At 38.9% G+C, this 17,906-nt stretch overlaps 1 protein-coding gene across 1 annotated transcript in view; it reads left to right on the top strand.

The window, feature by feature from the left end:
* Positions 1–17,906, top strand: part of DPYSL5 (dihydropyrimidinase like 5) — a 46,097-nt gene that overhangs the window by 7,241 nt on the left and 20,950 nt on the right. Inside the window, exons 2-7 of the mRNA XM_058162166.1 lie at positions 12,194–12,352; positions 14,952–15,131; positions 15,661–15,729; positions 16,089–16,133; positions 16,419–16,494; positions 17,610–17,766. Of these exons, the coding sequence (XP_058018149.1) occupies positions 12,194–12,352; positions 14,952–15,131; positions 15,661–15,729; positions 16,089–16,133; positions 16,419–16,494; positions 17,610–17,766 (686 nt within the window). The remainder of the gene's footprint in view (positions 1–12,193; positions 12,353–14,951; positions 15,132–15,660; positions 15,730–16,088; positions 16,134–16,418; positions 16,495–17,609; positions 17,767–17,906) is intronic.

The raw sequence follows: 17,906 nt of genomic DNA, 5'->3' as shown, positions 1-17,906 counted from the left end.
AGGAAATTGTTAAAACATCCACAATGGATTTAAAATAGAATTTATAACAATAAAAACGAAAAATGAAAATAAAAAAGTTTGTGTGTGTGTTTGTGGTGTGTAAGTGAGGGAGTATTTTGCATATTGCACTTATTTGTTATATTTCTTTAGTCTACTGGAAGAGAGGCATACTTAGTACAGACATAAAACATGGGAGAACTGCAGAAATATTTTTCTGCTTGAGCTGAAAATCACTATATTAATTATGTTAATTATGATCTTTCTGGTTTGTATCACACCTGTTATTTAGGTTTGCATATGTGAATAGAGAATACACAAGAATTTATCTTTGCCACAAATCTTCCAGATTTTTAAAATTTGACGGGTTGTTGTTAGTTGCTTTTGAGCAGTTTGGCGAACCGGTAGCGGAAATTTTGCGTAGTGTGGAGAACTGGCAAACACCAGCTCTGGTTGGCCCCAGAGTGGGGTGGGAATGGAGATTTTGTAATATCCTTCCCCCAGGAGTGGGGAGGGAATGGGGAAGTGGTGAAATCCAAAAATTTTTACTACCGGTTCTGTGGGCGATAGTTGATGGGTGTGTCAGGGGAAGGATACTGCAAAATCTCCGTTTCCACCACACTCCTGGGGGAAAGATATTGCAAAATCTCCATTCCCACCCAACTCTGGGGCCAGCCAGAGGTGGTATTTGCCAGTTTTTTTATTTTTTATTTTATTTACATTTATATCCCGCCCTTCTCCGAAGACTCAGGGCGGCTTACATTGTGTAAGGCAATAGTCTCATTCTATTTGTATATTTATATGCAAAGTCAACTTATTGCCCCCCCAGCAATCTGGGTCCTCATTTTACCTACCTTATAAAGGATGGAAGGCTGAGTCAACCTTGGGCCTGGTGGGACTCGAGCCTGCAGTAATTGCAGGCAGCTGTGTTTAATAACAGGCTTCTTACAGCCTGAGCCACACCGCGGCCCAATTCTCCAAACTACTCAAAATTATCGCTACCGGTTGACCAGAACATGTCAGAACCTGTTGGATTTCACTCCTGGAATGGGGATTTTGCAGTATCCTTCCCCTGCCATGCCCACCAAGCCACGCCCACAGAACCGGCAGTAAAAAAAATTGGATTTTACCACTGATTTTAAGCATAATCTTACTAGCATGTCGAATGAGTGCAATGGTGTGATAGTTTGAACATTCTTTGGCATTGCCTTTCTTTGGAATTGGAACGTAAACTGACCTTTTCCAATCCTGTGGCCGCAGGATTTGATTGGTAGTGCCTTGATAATCCTGCTGCCATCACTTATCTTCTGGTGGGCACCTTATCTGATATCAGTTGTGTTGTAAATGTTGTACCTTGATGAACGTATCTTTTCTTTTATGTACACTGAGAGCATATGCACCAAGACAAATTTCTTGTGTGTCCAATCACACTTGGCCAATAAAATTCTATTCTATTCTATTCTATTCATATACTTCACTTCCTGATGCATGAGGGAGCCAAGGCTCCCAAAATCTGTGCTGCTTTGATGATGATTAAAAATATAAAAACTGAAATAATTTTTGCAGTGTAACCTCCTGATCACTTCATGTATAGTTATGTGACTAGAAGTTCAGGTGTTCCTTAGAAAGTAGAACAGTTTTATTAAAAAGCAAATTTTATTTTAAAAGAACATAAAATTCCTTATTAAAATTGTGTTTACAAAAGTATATGCAATGTTTCAGGTGAACCACAAGATGGCAGTGGTCTGCTACAAATGCTGTAATTTCCTTTGGGAAACAGGAGAGATGCTACCTTTAATAATAAAGATTACAAAAATATTCCAAATAAAATTAATATGCAAAGACAGGATGAACAGAAGCTAAGATTAAGTATACAACATCCTGTAGTAGTCCAGAAAAACAAAAACACTTAGCGATTCAAAGAATCCTAGCACATTCTCTAGCTGGACATTCACTTAAGTCTATAAAAGCAGAAAACTCTTAAAATGTGTTCCTTCTGTAGTTTACCAATGAATGTCTTTTCCCTGAAGAGTCTACTTTGATCAGAGTGTGGAGAAGACTGCTCTTAGTTTAATTATTTTTTCGCTCTAGCATGCACTTTCATCTTGAATAGGCCTTTGTTTTTAAAGCACTCAAAGTGTCAGAATAGATTATACAATAGGAGACACCAGATATTTTTGTTTATTCGGCATAGTTCAAATGATGTAACCTCATGTTTATATTCATAACTTCTAAACTATGTTAGTATAGAGCTTTGATTTATTTCTAGGAAAAAACTTTATATGACCTGCATACATACTCCCAGCCAAGGGAGGAGTTGAGATTATCTCTCTGCCTACTGAGAGAGTGAGAGAGTACTTCTTCCTTATCAAGAAAATGACTCTGTCAGAAGGCAAACCAAATGTCTGAGTCTGTTTGCAATGCTAGTTGACATTCACAATACTGGCTTAATTCTAGATTTCTGGTTGATCCTGAAGCTATGGGAGTTGGGGATAAGCTTGTGCACTGTTAATCTTTATTAGGCTATAGAACCTATTTATTCCCTAAACTGGGAACCCAGTTTAGTTAATCATTCATTATATTAACCCAGAAGTGAATTGATTCAGAATTGCTATGTGTGTTGCTTACCAAATTAAAATCTCTAATCAGCTATTATTAGATAATCTTTACAGGTTATAAAAAGTCATTTATTCTCAACTGAACCAACTCCAGTATTGAATTCCTAGAAAGAAGAATTGGAGTACAGATAATATAATAAGTAAGCAAAGCAGTAAACAGCCAGCCAAAAAGAATGGATGAACAGCTGGCTGGGACAGAAATGATGCTTGGCCTTACAAAAGAAGACCAGAAGAAAGGAGCCGAAGTTTGTTAAGTGGTGGAGTATTCTGCATCCTTGGTGCCATGTTGGAATAAGCTGGAGTAACCAATAGGGAATCTTAGCTGCAAGGCCTTTAGAAAATAGCCATGCTGAAACATTTCTATTTCTGTATTTGAGTCCCAGTTATGGGCTATGGGCTCAATTATGGACTGTAATTAAATTTTAAATGTCTATCCTTTAATAATTATTGACTTATGTATTTGAGGAACAAATTACTAATAGAACAGGTTTTTGGGGTATGCACAATCTTTCACATTATTTGTCCCCAAACCATCATTTTCCATGTCATATGATTGATGGAATTTCTTGCATATGAATGTTTGTGCTCCAAAATAAAGTTAATCCTTAAGGTGTCAAATGGTCCATGAAAGGAAGTTTTAATAGCTGTAGCTTCATACAGTAAATTAGGACCTTGGTTAAGGGAGAGTGTATGATCTCTTGTGAAGCCTTTGCTTCCTTTCTTCTCAAGAGGGAATTATTCATATTCATCCATCTCTTGCCTGTAAGTCTTACAGGAGACCAACCTGCTTCTGTGGCGACAAGTAGAGGCAGAGGTGGGCTGCTGCCAGTTCCCACCGGTTCAGGAAAACCAGTAGTTTAAGATTCTGCACAGTTTGGCAAACCGGCAAATCCCACCACTGTCTGGTGCCACCCCCGCTCATTTTTTGGGCTGTTTTCTGGCTATTTTGGGCTGTTTTTCGAGCCAAAAACACCCTGAAAACACCTGAAAAACTGCCCAAAAAACTGCCTGAAAACGGGCTTTCATATGATTTCACTGGTTGTATAGAAATAGCTTTAGCTTTAGGGAGGTCGCAAACCCCGATGTCTCTGGGGTTTGCGCTGATATCCTCTCGTCCAGGAGGTCCATCTGAACTTTGGATCGGACCATAGCTGCTTCGAAGGGGCAGCGAAGAGTGGGGGAGCCGCCGGAGCGAACAGGGAGATGGCAACCTCTCCATAGCTCCGGACCTTTTCCCCCAACCCAGCGGGGAGGAATGCAGTGCCATAGTCCATAGAGTGGGCAGGAGGAAGAAGCATCAAGAAACAAATTGTTGAAGTAGGGTGAGTGATGATCTCATGAAGAAAAAATAAGAATTTAAAATAGGCACAAGCTTTGGGGAGAACTTGTAGATTGGCGGCTAATTGAATAACAAGTGAAAGTGAAAGTCAATTTGGAGAATACACATTCGGGAAGTGAAAGAGAGAAGATAGAGCTTGGAATGGAAGCAAAGCCCCATTTAAATAAAGAAAAGGAAAATAAAACTTTTTCCAACTAAATAATGATTTGGAGATTCTTGGAAGTCTTAATGGATTATATTGGAAACTAAAGAAATAGGAGAAAAAAGTAAAAGAAACTATTGAACTATTTTTTATGTGAATATCTCAAATCCCTCTGTTTTAAATTTATGGAATATTAAAGATATCAATAGGGCATAAGAATCTGGAAGATAAATAAATATAATTAAGGAAAATCTTGGAAAATTGACCTCCACGTACCAAAGCATTTGAGAACAAAGGAACTTTGTCACCAAAATGGCTACTTATTATTTGTGAGCTGTAACTGTTTCAAAAGGAGACATCTAGAGGCAGAGGAAGATAGCTAGAGGATTGGTGTTGCTGGGACTACACAACAGCTTTAGAAGAGAGTTTCAGATGGCGTGTCTTTGAACTATAGAAATTGAATTCCCTATTTAAACAAGAATCCAGAGGCAAAGAAAGTATGCAAGAATGGAATAGCAGACTATTCCCCATGGAGAAAGTTCTGTGGGTGTGGGCATACGACACTTTTTTGAAAGGAACTTATGGCTGCCTTTATAATTAGAGGCAGAGGAAAATAGTAAGAATCGAATAGCTTTCTTGTGACTATTCCCATGAGGATTGATGTCGTTGGGACCACACAACAGTTTTAGAAGAGATTTCTAGATGGTGTGTCTTTGGATTATTGATTTAAGCGGAGGATTCCTTACTTAAGAAGAACTCAGAGGCAAAGAAAGTAAGAATGGAATAGTGGACTATTCCCACAGAGAAGGCGCTGCTGATGTAGACACATGACATTTTTTGAAAGGAACTAATGGCTGCTTTTAGAGTTATGTTAAGAAATTTATTTTAGAAAATGTTAATATCTATATTAAAATATGAGTGACAACTATGATAAAAATAATTGAGGTTTTGGGAAATGGAGGGAAAAATACTAGAATAAATTGGGATAAGAGGGAAATAAGTGTTATTATATTGAAGAAAAAATTCCCTTTTTTTGTTCTTACAAATAAGTAAGGTAATAAAAGGATTTGATAAAACTTCTAAGGAAACAGTTAATATTTTGGGGGAATAACTGGGGGAAATAATTAGTGACTACCCTTGCAAATGTTAAATTTTCTGTTTGATAATAAAATGGATTAGATAGAAAATTTTAAATATATGTTATTGATTCAGAGGCAGAGGAAGACAAAGGGAAGAATGAAATTGTCTATGTGATCTCTGGGCAGTTTTAAGAAAGAGATTTTAGATAGGATGACCTCTAATTAGTAATGTAGATATAAAGCTGAGAGTGGTGAAATTTTAAAATATAAATAGAATTTATTAATGATGTTGAAGGGACTTAAGCACGGGGACTAGACTTCATTTAAATATTTTCCCGAATGGGTTGAATTTGATTTACCTCTATAATCAGATTGTGTGCAAATAAATAATTGAATTTAAAGAAGAAGGGAAATACATTGTATTAGACTATAACTTAGGTGAAACTTGATATGTTTAAAGATGTACCTGACCAATAATGTGTTCACAATGATTGTTTTTTTATTATGCTTGTAAAAAAAAATAAAAACATTTTTGCAAAAAAGAAAAAGAAATAGCTTTAGCTTTCATCACTTTGGAGCACAGCCTGGCCAAAGCCCAATTTAAAATGTTAGTGTTCCTACTTTATAAAATAGAATATCTGATAATTTTATTATTATTAAATCAATTTATATAGCTATCTATCTCACAAGCAAGCAACCTTTGCCAGAAATGTCCCTTTTTAAAATAGCTTGAAGCTCATCTGCTTGCTGCTGCTATCTTCTCTTGAGGTTGGCAGGAGCTGTCCAGGCTCTTAGTGCTGAATCCATCTGTACTCATTAGACCAGGGGTCTCCAACCTTGGTCCCTTTAAGACTTGTGGACTTCAACTCCCAGAGTTCCTCAGCCAGCAAAGCTGGCTGAGGGACTCTGGGAGTTGAAGTCCACAAGTCTTAAAGGGACCAAGGTTGGAGACCCCTGCATTAGACAACAGCAAGAAGTAACATGAATTGCTATGAAGCTTAGTAGTGGAATGAAACTGGGGCATTATGTCCTTTTCCTTAGCTTTTTACAGCCTTAGAATTCTACCTGAATTCTGATTAATTGTAGATTAAACTTCAAATCAGTTTGTCTATATATTTTTAGAGGATGAGAGATTATGCATTTGTGACCTCCATTATCAGAATTATCCAGTCAGAATGGTCGTTACTGAGAATTCTAGGAATTGAAATCCACATGCTTGGAGAGTGCATAGGCTGTAAAAAGCTGCTCAATAATATTCCCAGACCTTTTGCTAAGGACTGAACTAAGAGCAGTGCTGGTGCAGTGGTTAGAATGCAGTGCTGCAGGCTAACTCACGGCTCACTCCAGGAGTTTGATTCTGAATGGCTCAAGGTTGACTTCAGCCTTCCATCCTTCTGAGGTCCGTAAAATGAAAACCCAAATGCTGACTCTGTAAACTGCTTAGAGAGGGCTGTAAAGCACTATGAAGCAGTATCTAAGTCTAAGTCCTCTTGCTCTTGCTAACTTTACAGATGAATTGTATCGTCCACAAGAAAGATTTATTTCAGGTCTTTTACCAACAATTTCCTTTCTTAAATGACAAAGGCAGTTATGTGGAACATATTTAATTTCTATCAACTGTCACTCAGTTGAAAAGACTCTCAAAAATGCTTTATATATTACTAATGTAACTCAGTCTATGTCTATAAGGTCAGTATTATAAGCTTTTTATAATACTAAATCTTAATAAAAATATGAAAATACAAGTTTCACTTTCTGTCTCATATTACATATACACTCAACTATTGCCTATCTGGATACTTTTCATAAGATGTGTAAATTAGTGTCTGGTTGCTTCATGTTTCAAGAAGAAGCTTAATATGGATCTGCAGTTGCTCTTCCTTGGACACATGCCCAAACATCGCAACAGATTCAATGTTGGGAGTTATTGATTCTGTTACTGGAAACTAGCTGTGAGTATGTGAAGAGGTACAATTCCTTCAATTAGCTTTGGAGAGTGATCCTCAGATGGGAGGTGGTATTTGACAGGCAGCAAATGATTGGATTTGAACAAGATTGTTGCGACTACACCGAATTATTCTTCTGATTATCAATTTAAAAAGACCCACTGTTTTCTATTTTTTAGGAGTAAAAATGGCATTTCCTACAAATAAAGAAAGAGCCTAGCTTTTATTAATACAGAACACTGACTAGATCTTTTTTAAAAATTAAAAAAATCTGTAACTTTTCTCAGTCAACTTCACATGAATGCCAATTTACCGATCCCTCTACTATTTGAGAATTACTTGCACAACAACAATACCAAATAAATGCATCATTGTATTATAATGATATTATAATAATATACTAACTCCATTTACAAACTCAGAAAAATATATTTATTATATAGTTGAGCATGACTACAGATAGATAAGCTACAATTCCAGATCATAATCTGGGGCTGCTACGCTACAGCCTGGTCCAAACGCCATTAAGCTTTTTTTTTTACTCCATTTTCTCTTTCCCCAGTATTTGCTGAAATTTCTCCTTCACCTCATCTCTAGCCTAATAAGAGAGGGAAATTCATTTCACACATCATATTCAATAGGCTTCAGCCTTGTATTCAAAATAATGCTTATCTAAAATTAATTTGTTGGCAACTCTGTTCCAGTATCTATGCTGGTTTCTGCTTCAATTTGTAATAGTTTCTCCATGTTTGTCCATTTAGAAAACTGAAGAAAGTTATCAGTCCCATTTTTTCCTACATGGAAACAGGGAGTAATAGAATTTCTTGGAAGTCTTCCAGAAGGAATATACAGTAAAGGTTGCTAGTCAGTGGTGGTATTCAGTTCGGGTGAACTAGTAGTGGGAACCTGCAGGTGAGCCTTCCCACCTCCCCCAGTGCTATGTTGTCCTATTTAGCCACGTTTTCTAAGCCGTGGGCATGCGTGTAAGCCATACATGGGAGCAAAATGCATGCATGGAAGGCCGCGCACATGCACAGAAGGCGCATGCGCACATTTTTGGTACGCAGGAAACCAGTGGTAAAATTATGTGAAACCCACCTCTGTTGCTAGTAGTTAGATTCTGGACAGTAATAAACGGTCCTGTCTGATACATTGCTTGCCAATAGAAGTCAGACATGATGGCCATTTCCAGACAAAAACCGAGATTGTCCTAAAAAACCCTCCTTGCCTGCAGATTTTAGACAAATAGCTTTCCTCATATATCAGTCCACTCGTGATGTAAGTTGAGGACAGGCATCCTTAGAAACCACAATAAGGAGGTCCTTGTGTCGATGGCTTAATTATCAACTGGTCTTGAACTTGTTCTCTTCTGGTCTGGGATAATGTAGAAGCCTGTCTGCAACAGCTTTTGTGCACATACCCATATTGTATATGTTGATGCCTGTCCTAAAACGTCATTATTCAATATCATTGGGTTTGGGGCTTGTCAGCATTCCACTCCTGTGTTTCTGGGGTTGCAGTGCCTGATGAATAGGTTTCAGTTAAAGCAGAGATAAAACCCAAAAGCAGAATGAGGTACGTGTATCCTCTTTTAACCTAGCAAAGCAATAATGCAAATGATGAGGTTAGACTGGCAAGAAACCAGAAATGGTTGTTATGACAGAAATCATTCTGCTCAAAACAGTCCTCATGAGACACTTATGTGCAATTGCCTGAAATGTCGGGTCAAATTGATGGTGGTTTAGCCCTAGTAGACGCACTTCTTCTGAGTCTCAGGCAGGATGGGATTCATAAAAATCCAGGCAGTGAAGCATGGATTATTTATATTCAAAGCAGCTCCTTTTGTTTGAGTAAGTTATTGTATATCTACTTAACATATATTATACCAACTTTCTGATTATTTGAGATAGGTTATTGGCATGTTTAATTTGTAATAGCGGAGCCAATAAAATATCTGCCTCATCCAGGGAGAAAGGACCGGTAGCCCCTGTCAAAATATCCATTTTTTTTCAGGGATGAGATGTATTATAACGAGTTCCCTACTTCTGATCTGAACTTTACATCCTGTTTCTTCTAGAAACTAGCCAGATGTTCCTAGCTGTCAGGCTGCATTCTCTGGAGCTAGCAATAAATCATAGATACTTCCTGCTTCAGCTCAGCTCTTTATCTAGACATGTGAAAGTCTCAGATAAGATTTATTTACTGCAGACAAAAACAAAGGCATTCAAAACAGCTGATTGCCCTGCTGCAGTGCTACAAATGATTATTATGACCCTGCAGTGGTTTAAATTAACAGATTCCAGATTCTTGGCATGCTGTTTAGTGGCCTTGAAGCTGGGTGGTTTTATTTTTTACCAAACAGCTCTGCTGGCTCCGGCTTAGCTCTCCTATCAAGAAGTTCCAAAGGAAAGCATATGGGCAGTAGCTTTCTCCTTTTGATTCCCTGCCAGTATTTGTTTTGCTGAACATGGAGCCCTTGTTCAGCTAATATCCTGGCTTTTGCATGGAGGATAAGTCAGTGCTGTATTCCTGAGATTGTTAATTATCCCTTTGCTTTAGGGGGGAGCTGTCAGCAGCCCTGAAAGAAGCTGTGGTATGCCCCCTTTTGAAGAAACCATCTCTGGATCCTATGTTCCTAGAATGGGGGTCTCCAACCTTGGCAACTTTAAGACTTGTGGATTTCAACTCCCAGAGATCTCTGGGAGTTGAAGTCCACAAGTCTTAAAGTTGCCAAGGTTGGAGACTCCTGTCCTAGAAGACTACCAGCCAGGCTTAAACCTTCCTTTCGTGAGAAGGATTGTTCAGACAATTGTGGCAGATCAAACTTCATCGCTCTAGAAATCTTGACCCTTTTCAATCATACTTCATCTCAGGTACAGATGGCTTTGGTTGCTCTTCTAGATTATCTTTATTGGAATTGGATGGGAGGAAACATACTGACATTGAATCAAAGCAAAATGGAGTTGCTATTTGTAAATACAACTTGCTATACAACTTGTATTTGTACATCCGGATGCTATAGTATTCTCCAACAATATTAGTATTGGAGAATCCTGATATACAAACAGCAACTCCATTTTGTTTCAGTTTCGCTCTCTTCTCTCCCTCTTAGGCCTTTCTATACATTCTAGGCACCCCCAATAGAACAGCTTACAGTGAAATGATACCATGACTCAAACTGTTGCAAGATCTCCCACAATGGTTTAATATCAACAGTATCAAAATCCACCAAGAAATCTAAAAGCAACAGAAGAGGCACATCACCCCCATCCAATCCCAACAAAAATAACCTGGAAGAGCAACCAAAGCCATCTCTCAGCAAGGTACTACCTGTTAAACAAGCAGATTCGCAATTTGAGGATTGTTTTGTACGCTCAGTTCTTTCTTAATCACTGAAGCAAGAACCACAAGCTCCAGCTGATATGCTAATTGCAGTCTTACCTGATGCAGAAGGACCTGGCATAGTTAACTTGTGTCTTTCTTACCACCCATAAGGATTATAATAAGATGCTTCACATGAGGCTGTCTTTAAAGACTACATAAAAATTACAAAATGCAGCAGCCTAATTGTTAATGGTTTCCAGTGTTGGAAACATGTAACATTAATGCCATAGGTACTGTGCTGGTTACCAATTCAGTTTAGGTACATTTAAAGTGCTGGTTTTAACCTATAAAACTTTATAGCACTTGGGTAGCACTTGGGTACTTGCAGGATCACTCCTTCCACTTTATATCTCATGACCTGTTAGTACATCCTTGTAGTCCAACACTTTGGGGACATAAGGGGTAATGAGGCTAGAAGGCATTATTCTTTGAATTGATTAGGCTTGGTTTAATCAGAGATTTCCCATTATCTGTTTCTGGATTGTTAAGTAGAACTACGTATCTCTGGCCTTTTAAAAGAGTATTTCTGAGCATATTGAGTGCTTATCTTATTCCATCATCGAATGCCTATCTCATCACTTCTAAAGTTATAGGATGAAGAGTTAAAGGCTTCTTGGAATTAGTAAAAAACATTTCATATAAATAATGATGTCTCATTAGAGACATGCCTGTACCAGAGATGTTCTAATACATTTAATACAAATGATTTTCCACAAACCCCAAATCTAAGGCATGACACAACTCCTGATAGATACTAACCATACAAACTCTGCTTATCTCCAGCAATAAAGAAATAAAAATAAACATGTTTTGCTTTTCTCTATAGCACTTCCTGACCTGCAGAAATCTGTTCAAACGTCTTTGAATATATAGTTTGTTCTTAAGAAATGAAGAGAAATCAACAGAAAAGCAGAACAAATGAGTCTACCATCTACCTCTAAAATCATGCAAAATTCCCATTGGCTTTCTAAATCAGCTGACTGCCAGAAAACCAAAAAATAGCTAAAGATTTAGCTATTAATATCTTAATAGCTAATGATTTTTTCCTGTACTTTCGAACGTTTTGCATGAAGCAGAAAAAAATAAAACTATGACATGGATTTGATTAGAAAAAAGATAATAGAAAAAAATGATAGTTATGTAGTAAACCTAGAATAAGAGTTTAATAATTGCAAATTTATGCATATCTGCTATAAAAGTCATTTCTTCGTATTTCTTTTTCTTTTTTCTGCACTTTTAGCTTTGCTTATTTTTTCATTCATTCTTCTACGTCAATTATTAGTTTTTGTTAGTTTTTATTTCTGTATCTGAAAATTTTTAAAAGTTATCTGAAAACTTCTTTTGCATTGCTATTGAGGTGATAGGTTATGATTATTCTTTACTGAACATAATCTTTATCTGGTATCAGCTGGCTATACTTTCAATATAAAGTGAATGGCCTTTTTTATTTGTTCAGGTATTTAAAATAATGTGATTCTTGTGTTGGGCGGATTTTTAAATTATTTAATATCTTATTGTTGCTAACGCCTGTAATATATTACTGTAGATTTGCTAATATGAGATACTTACTGGTATTGATGTTTAGTTCCCTGAAAGTTATAAAAATTATACAAGAAAGGAATAGAAATAATTTCAGATATATAAATATAATAAATCTCTAAAGGGTTGTTTTTTTCCTCCATATGTAGGCAGCCCTGGTTGGGGGAACCACCATGGTTATTGGACATGTACTTCCAGATAAAGAAATTTCCCTGCTAGATGCTTATGAGAAATGTCGCAGCTTGGCTGACCCAAAAGTGTGCTGTGATTATGCCCTGCATATGGGCATCACCTGGTGGGCACCTAAGGTAAGAGGGATGAACCTCAATTAAAAAATTGTCTATTTTAGTATCCTCTCTACTACTCGTCTTCAATCTTTTTAGATTCAAGATCCTCTTTAGCAAGCATAATATTTAGGCAGTAATTCTAATTCCACCTTAGGCACAAAGCCAATTGAGCAACCTTGGGTTACTTTCTCTCTCTGGGCCCCAGAAAAAAGGCAATGGAAAACCTTGCCAAGAAAACTGCAAAAACTAATCTAGGTAGTCACCAGGAATTAACTTTGCTTTAAAAGCACACGATTTCCATGTCTTTGTACAGTGGGTGTGCTGCTGATGCAATCCACATTTGGTTTGACTGCAGACCAGAAGGTCATTCTAACCCATCAGTTAAGATCTGTGTATTTAAGAACCAATGAGACCCAATACTGGATTCCTATGCATGTACAACATTTGAATGCAAATATGTAAGAGTTGCATTGTAATGTCACCTTATGTGTTCCAGAATTAGCCTTCAGTGTGGTTCTCCATACTGTGACACCATAATTGGGTATGCTGATTGAAGATGTTAGGAATCTAAATAATATTTAATACTATAACATTGAAAACTGTTCTAAATTGACAAGAAGTGACCAATGGTGGGTTGCTACCGGTTCCTACCAGTTCTCCCCGGTTCTGGAGAGCCGATTGTGCGCAAAGCATGTGCACGAAACGAACCGGTGGTAACACCAGTTGGAACCCACCACTGGAAGTGACCTTCTAAAGTAGCTGGCAGTACCCTGTCAAATCCTACCAAAAATTGAGCTTGAACTGTGGTCCTGCCCTGTTCATCCAGGATAATGATCACCATCGACCAACAGCCCAGCTTTCTGCCAATGTTGCTTACAGGTTTCCACACATTCTCCTGTCCTTATGTTGTCATCTGCTGGGGTCTACTTCAATTCAGGCCCTTGTGCAGTTCCTGTTACAAAGTATGTATTTAGCCTCAAACATCTGGAGCTTGTTCAGGAACTACAGAACCCTGCTTACTGGATTATATACATCCATCCTCTGGTCATCTTGTCCAGGTTGGGTGATTGAGGATACAGTAGGGTTGTTTGTTTTTGTTTTTGGGGGGGGGAGGTTCTGCAGTTCAGTCATTTTTTTCTCCAACCTCCTACCACCCTCAGTTTCTGACAACGCTCTACTTGAACTCTTTCTTTCACTCTGTTCACTCTGCTCTGAATTTTCTTCTCTGGTGGTTATCCTCTATGTCTGGTCCAAGAAGCTTTAAGAAGAAACATGCTTTGGAAGAGCTTTCTCCAAGTTGAGCCCAGGGCTACAACTTCCAGAATCATGAACTCCAATGGATTTGTAGTATAGTACATTTGGAAAGAGATGGATGGAGAAACACTAGTTTGGAATAGCGAAGTAGTGAGCAGAAAAATTTGAAACACTTTATTCACTTCATTCTTCAATTTGTAACTCCAAAATGGCTTTTTAGTAATTATATAGCACACTTTACATAGTTACTCAATTGACCCATTTTAGGGGGTTCATTTGTTACTGTACTGCTTCTAATTCTGCAAGGCTGTACCATGGTTTCCCTTGCATATGGTATTTCACTAAGTTGGTTTAAAAATATTTTCAGTATCAGGACTTCTGTTTTAAAGACTTCGTGAGCATCCTAAGGAAAGCTGTCCCTATGTCCGTTATGGAGGACCTGGCTCAGCTCTCTTGTACACTTTCTGGGCTATCATTTGTCCTTTTTCTGATGGTGGCCAAGGAGGAAGGAGCATGCTATAGCTAGCTGCTTTAGGGCTTGTGATTATAGAATATCATGTAATATTTTTCCTTCAGACATTTGGGCTGCATATGAACCTTTGACAACCATATTATACATGTATACAATTACATGTAACTTGATATATATGATTTGTTTTATATCCTACCTTTTGTGCTGATGATTGACACTTTATGTACACCAAGAGTGTATGCACCAAGACAAATTCCTTATGTGTCCGATCACACTTGGCCAATGAAGAATTCTATTCTATTCTATTCTATTCTATTCTATTCTATTCTAATCTAATCTAATCTAATCTAATCTAATCTAATCTAATCTAATCTATTCTATTCTATTTATAACATCCTATGAAAAATTCAAGTTCAAGCAGAGCAGATGAATCTATGAAAGGACATTTTTGAAAAACTCAGATTGTTACTCAGGGCCTTCTGAACAAGAGTTACAATGGCTTTCGTTTATTACAGAGCTTGTCTAGCTAGTATGCAAATACGTAGAGCTAAGGCTTAAAATTTTATCCTTGAAACAAAACTTTGGGTGGTTTAACACAATTACTATGCACCAATATGCTATGAAGTTTCTTGCTCAGAGCAAGTGATGAGCTGGTTAGGGTACAACCTGGGGCGGTTAGAAGGCAAATTTTAAAATGCAGGTTCTGTCCTGTCGTCGTGGATTTTTTACCGTTTTATTTGGCAATTCTGGAGACCTTGAATTCTGAGTTTCAGACATGCTGTCCTTTCTGTCTATGAGTGGATGGACAGGATATTTTTGTCTGCAGGACTTCTTTAAAATTACAAATAGTGACTAACGTATTCTTTTTTAACCCCATAATTCCTGGTATCTTAGGTAAAATCAGAAATGGAAACTTTGGTTCGAGAGAAGGGTGTCAACTCGTTCCAGATGTTTATGACATACAAAGACTTGTACATGCTCCGGGACAGTGAGCTCTATCAGGTGTTCCGTGCTTGCAAAGATATTGGCGCTATTGCACGTGTTCATGCTGAGAATGGCGAGCTAGTGGCTGAGGTAAGCTGCTTTGGAGGATGATAGGGTGAATCCAACAATGCCACCTTAGATGGGTCTGAGCGCCACTGTTTTCATGAATGTAGAGGGTCTCAAAGTGTTATTGGCACTTTTTCAGGATGCAAGTTGTTTGGATGGGCACATCATCTTCTCCATCATCCTTTTTCTGAATGTTGCAAAGCCTGGTTTTGTCCCACACATATTCTCATTCTTACCATTAGTGTCATCTGAACAATTGGACATGTTTCCACAAGTAATTTACACTACCCATGCAGTCGTGCTCCTCATTAATCCAGAATCATCATTTTTTAAAATGTTCACATATAATAAGAATTATGGATTGGCATCACCATCTCAGCCACCACACACACTGAAAATGTGAACTGGGAGACACTTCACACAACCTTTAGATCATGCATTGGCATTCCAGATTATGAAGTTAGTTCCAAAATGTGTAATTAAAAGCATCAAGAAGAAAAAAAAGGATACCACTGTCTCAATCCTGAACTTTTTGTTCTGATTCTCTGTACAGGGGGCTAGAGAAGCTCTGGATTTGGGCATCACTGGTCCAGAGGGAATTGAGATCAGCCGACCAGAAGAGGTAAAAATGCCACACATACATATATTTCTCCTTCATTGCTCCTTCTTCTCGTCCCATGAATCTGTGTGATTGGATATGGGGGGGGGAATTCCCCTCCTCAGTCGACAGGTCAGGACATGATTATCTCGGCTCACTGACTTAATTGCTATTTGAAGCACAGTATGAGTCTTATTATTGGCATATTGTAGTTAGAACACCTTACCATGAAGCTGTCAATTGTTCAAGCTGACTTTAAAATAGTTGAACATTGCTTGAGTCACAGGGATGTGGTAGGGTTTTTAAGCACACGTGGGCTACTAATAGCAGAGAAGTAGCATGCATTATATTTTGCACTGTCTTATGTACTTTTCTCATTGCAGCTAGAGGCCGAAGCTACACATCGTGTCATCACCATTGCTAATCGGGTAAGAGCCAGCTCTCCCCATTCTTCCCTGGGGAACCAAATTTACCCACTTTAGTGCTAATGGCTGAGCCCTTATATCCACTACAAGCTTCTTCTTTTCAAGGAAATTTCTTAGGTGGTCTCATTCTACAACAGGCCACTTGAGCCCTAATTTCCCATAACCTACTTTCATTATCCAATTTCTTGCAAGAAGCTAGAATGTTTTGCACCTTTCTGTATATATTCTACTGTGAAACCTAGTTCACAGCTCCATCTGATGCTTTCCCCCTTTTTTCTCTTTTGGCAGACTCACTGCCCTGTCTATCTGGTCAACGTTTCTAGCATGTCAGCCGGGGATGTTATAGCTACAGCCAAAATGCAAGGTGAGAGACAACTTCTGATTCTGAGTGCAAAGCCCGCCACTTAATGCAAAATACATTATTATTTTAGAACAGCTGGAAAGAAGGCTTTGAATCCTACCTTTCCATTTACCCCATCCTAGTTTCAAAGACTTTTCCTACATTTTAATAGCTATATATTTAAATGTGGCACTATAAAGAGTGCTATTTTTCTCTTCCAATCTCCTACCCTCAGTTTCCTCAAAGTCTTTACCAGGGGTTTACTCACCCTATGCAGATAATTCAATATCAGATAAAGACTGATGTGAAGGCCATTTTTCCCTCCCTAGACTCCTAGAAAGGCTCTGGAGCCAGGTGAGAGAGAAAAACGGGCCTACCAGACCATCGCATGCCAGGAGCGGGAAGAGAGTGGGGGGGGTGCGCACGCATGCGTGGAGGCTGGGCGCATAGAATTATGGGTGTGGGCACGCGCATGCGTGTCGTGTCCCACTCCTCCGCTGACGGCTGGGTCAGGGAAATCCGAATCAGGCTTGCCTCTGCAGCTCTGCCCAAAGTCCTAGCAAAGTCCTCAGAGCAGGCAGGAGACCAGTAAGTGACTTCAGCAAGATAAGTTCGACTTTTGCCTGACTCAGAGACTGCCAGAAAGTAGATCCTTTATATAGGCCATGGGGTGTGGCTCCATGACTCAGCACTCATTAAGGCCTGCCCCTCCCTTCCTTCTGTTGCCTCCGCCTCTCCAATCTTCTGATGCGAGGATTACTCCAATCAGCTGTTGTTGGGAGTAAACCCTCCTCAGGCTCACCTGCTGTGGAGGAGGGGGAGGGGTCTAGCTGCTCCGTTTGCCTGGGCATGGAGTCAGGGCTGGGGCAGGGAGATGCTCCTTCTTCTGCAGTTTGTGTGGGCATGGAGCCAGGACTTGGGCCGGGAGGCATACATTCCTCAGTGTTCGGGAGCAGGTAAGAAGGCCCCGGCTGCTCTGAGGGCGGGCAAGACACAACAATGCGCAACCCCCACCCCCACCCCCCTTAGCACCCGATAGCAAAAATGTTAGCCATCACTGCTATAAGGTATTGAACTCTTTAAAAAGATTGGATCTAACTCTTTGGGGGTCAATGGTTTCTCCCCTTTCTTACCCGCAGGGAAGGTTGTGTATGCAGAAACCACCACAGCACATACTACGCTAACAGGCTTACACTACTATCACCAAGACTGGTCCCATGCAGCAGCCTACGTCACGGTGCCACCTTTGCGGCTAGATACAAACACTTCCGCCTACCTCATGAGTTTGCTTGCCAAGTAAGAAGCTTTGGATTACTTACGGTAACTCCAGATAATACTTGAAGAATCAATTGCAACGTAATCTACAAGGGATAGGAAAGGGCAGATCTGAAAGGGAAAGTCTGTGACCATTCATTCATTCATTTATGAAACTTTTA

Source organism: Ahaetulla prasina, chromosome 1, assembly GCF_028640845.1.
Source record: "Ahaetulla prasina isolate Xishuangbanna chromosome 1, ASM2864084v1, whole genome shotgun sequence".
Lineage (NCBI taxonomy): Eukaryota > Metazoa > Chordata > Lepidosauria > Squamata > Colubridae > Ahaetulla > Ahaetulla prasina.
Note: the sequence above shows the minus strand (reverse complement) of the source record. Positions and strands in the feature narration are given on the sequence as shown.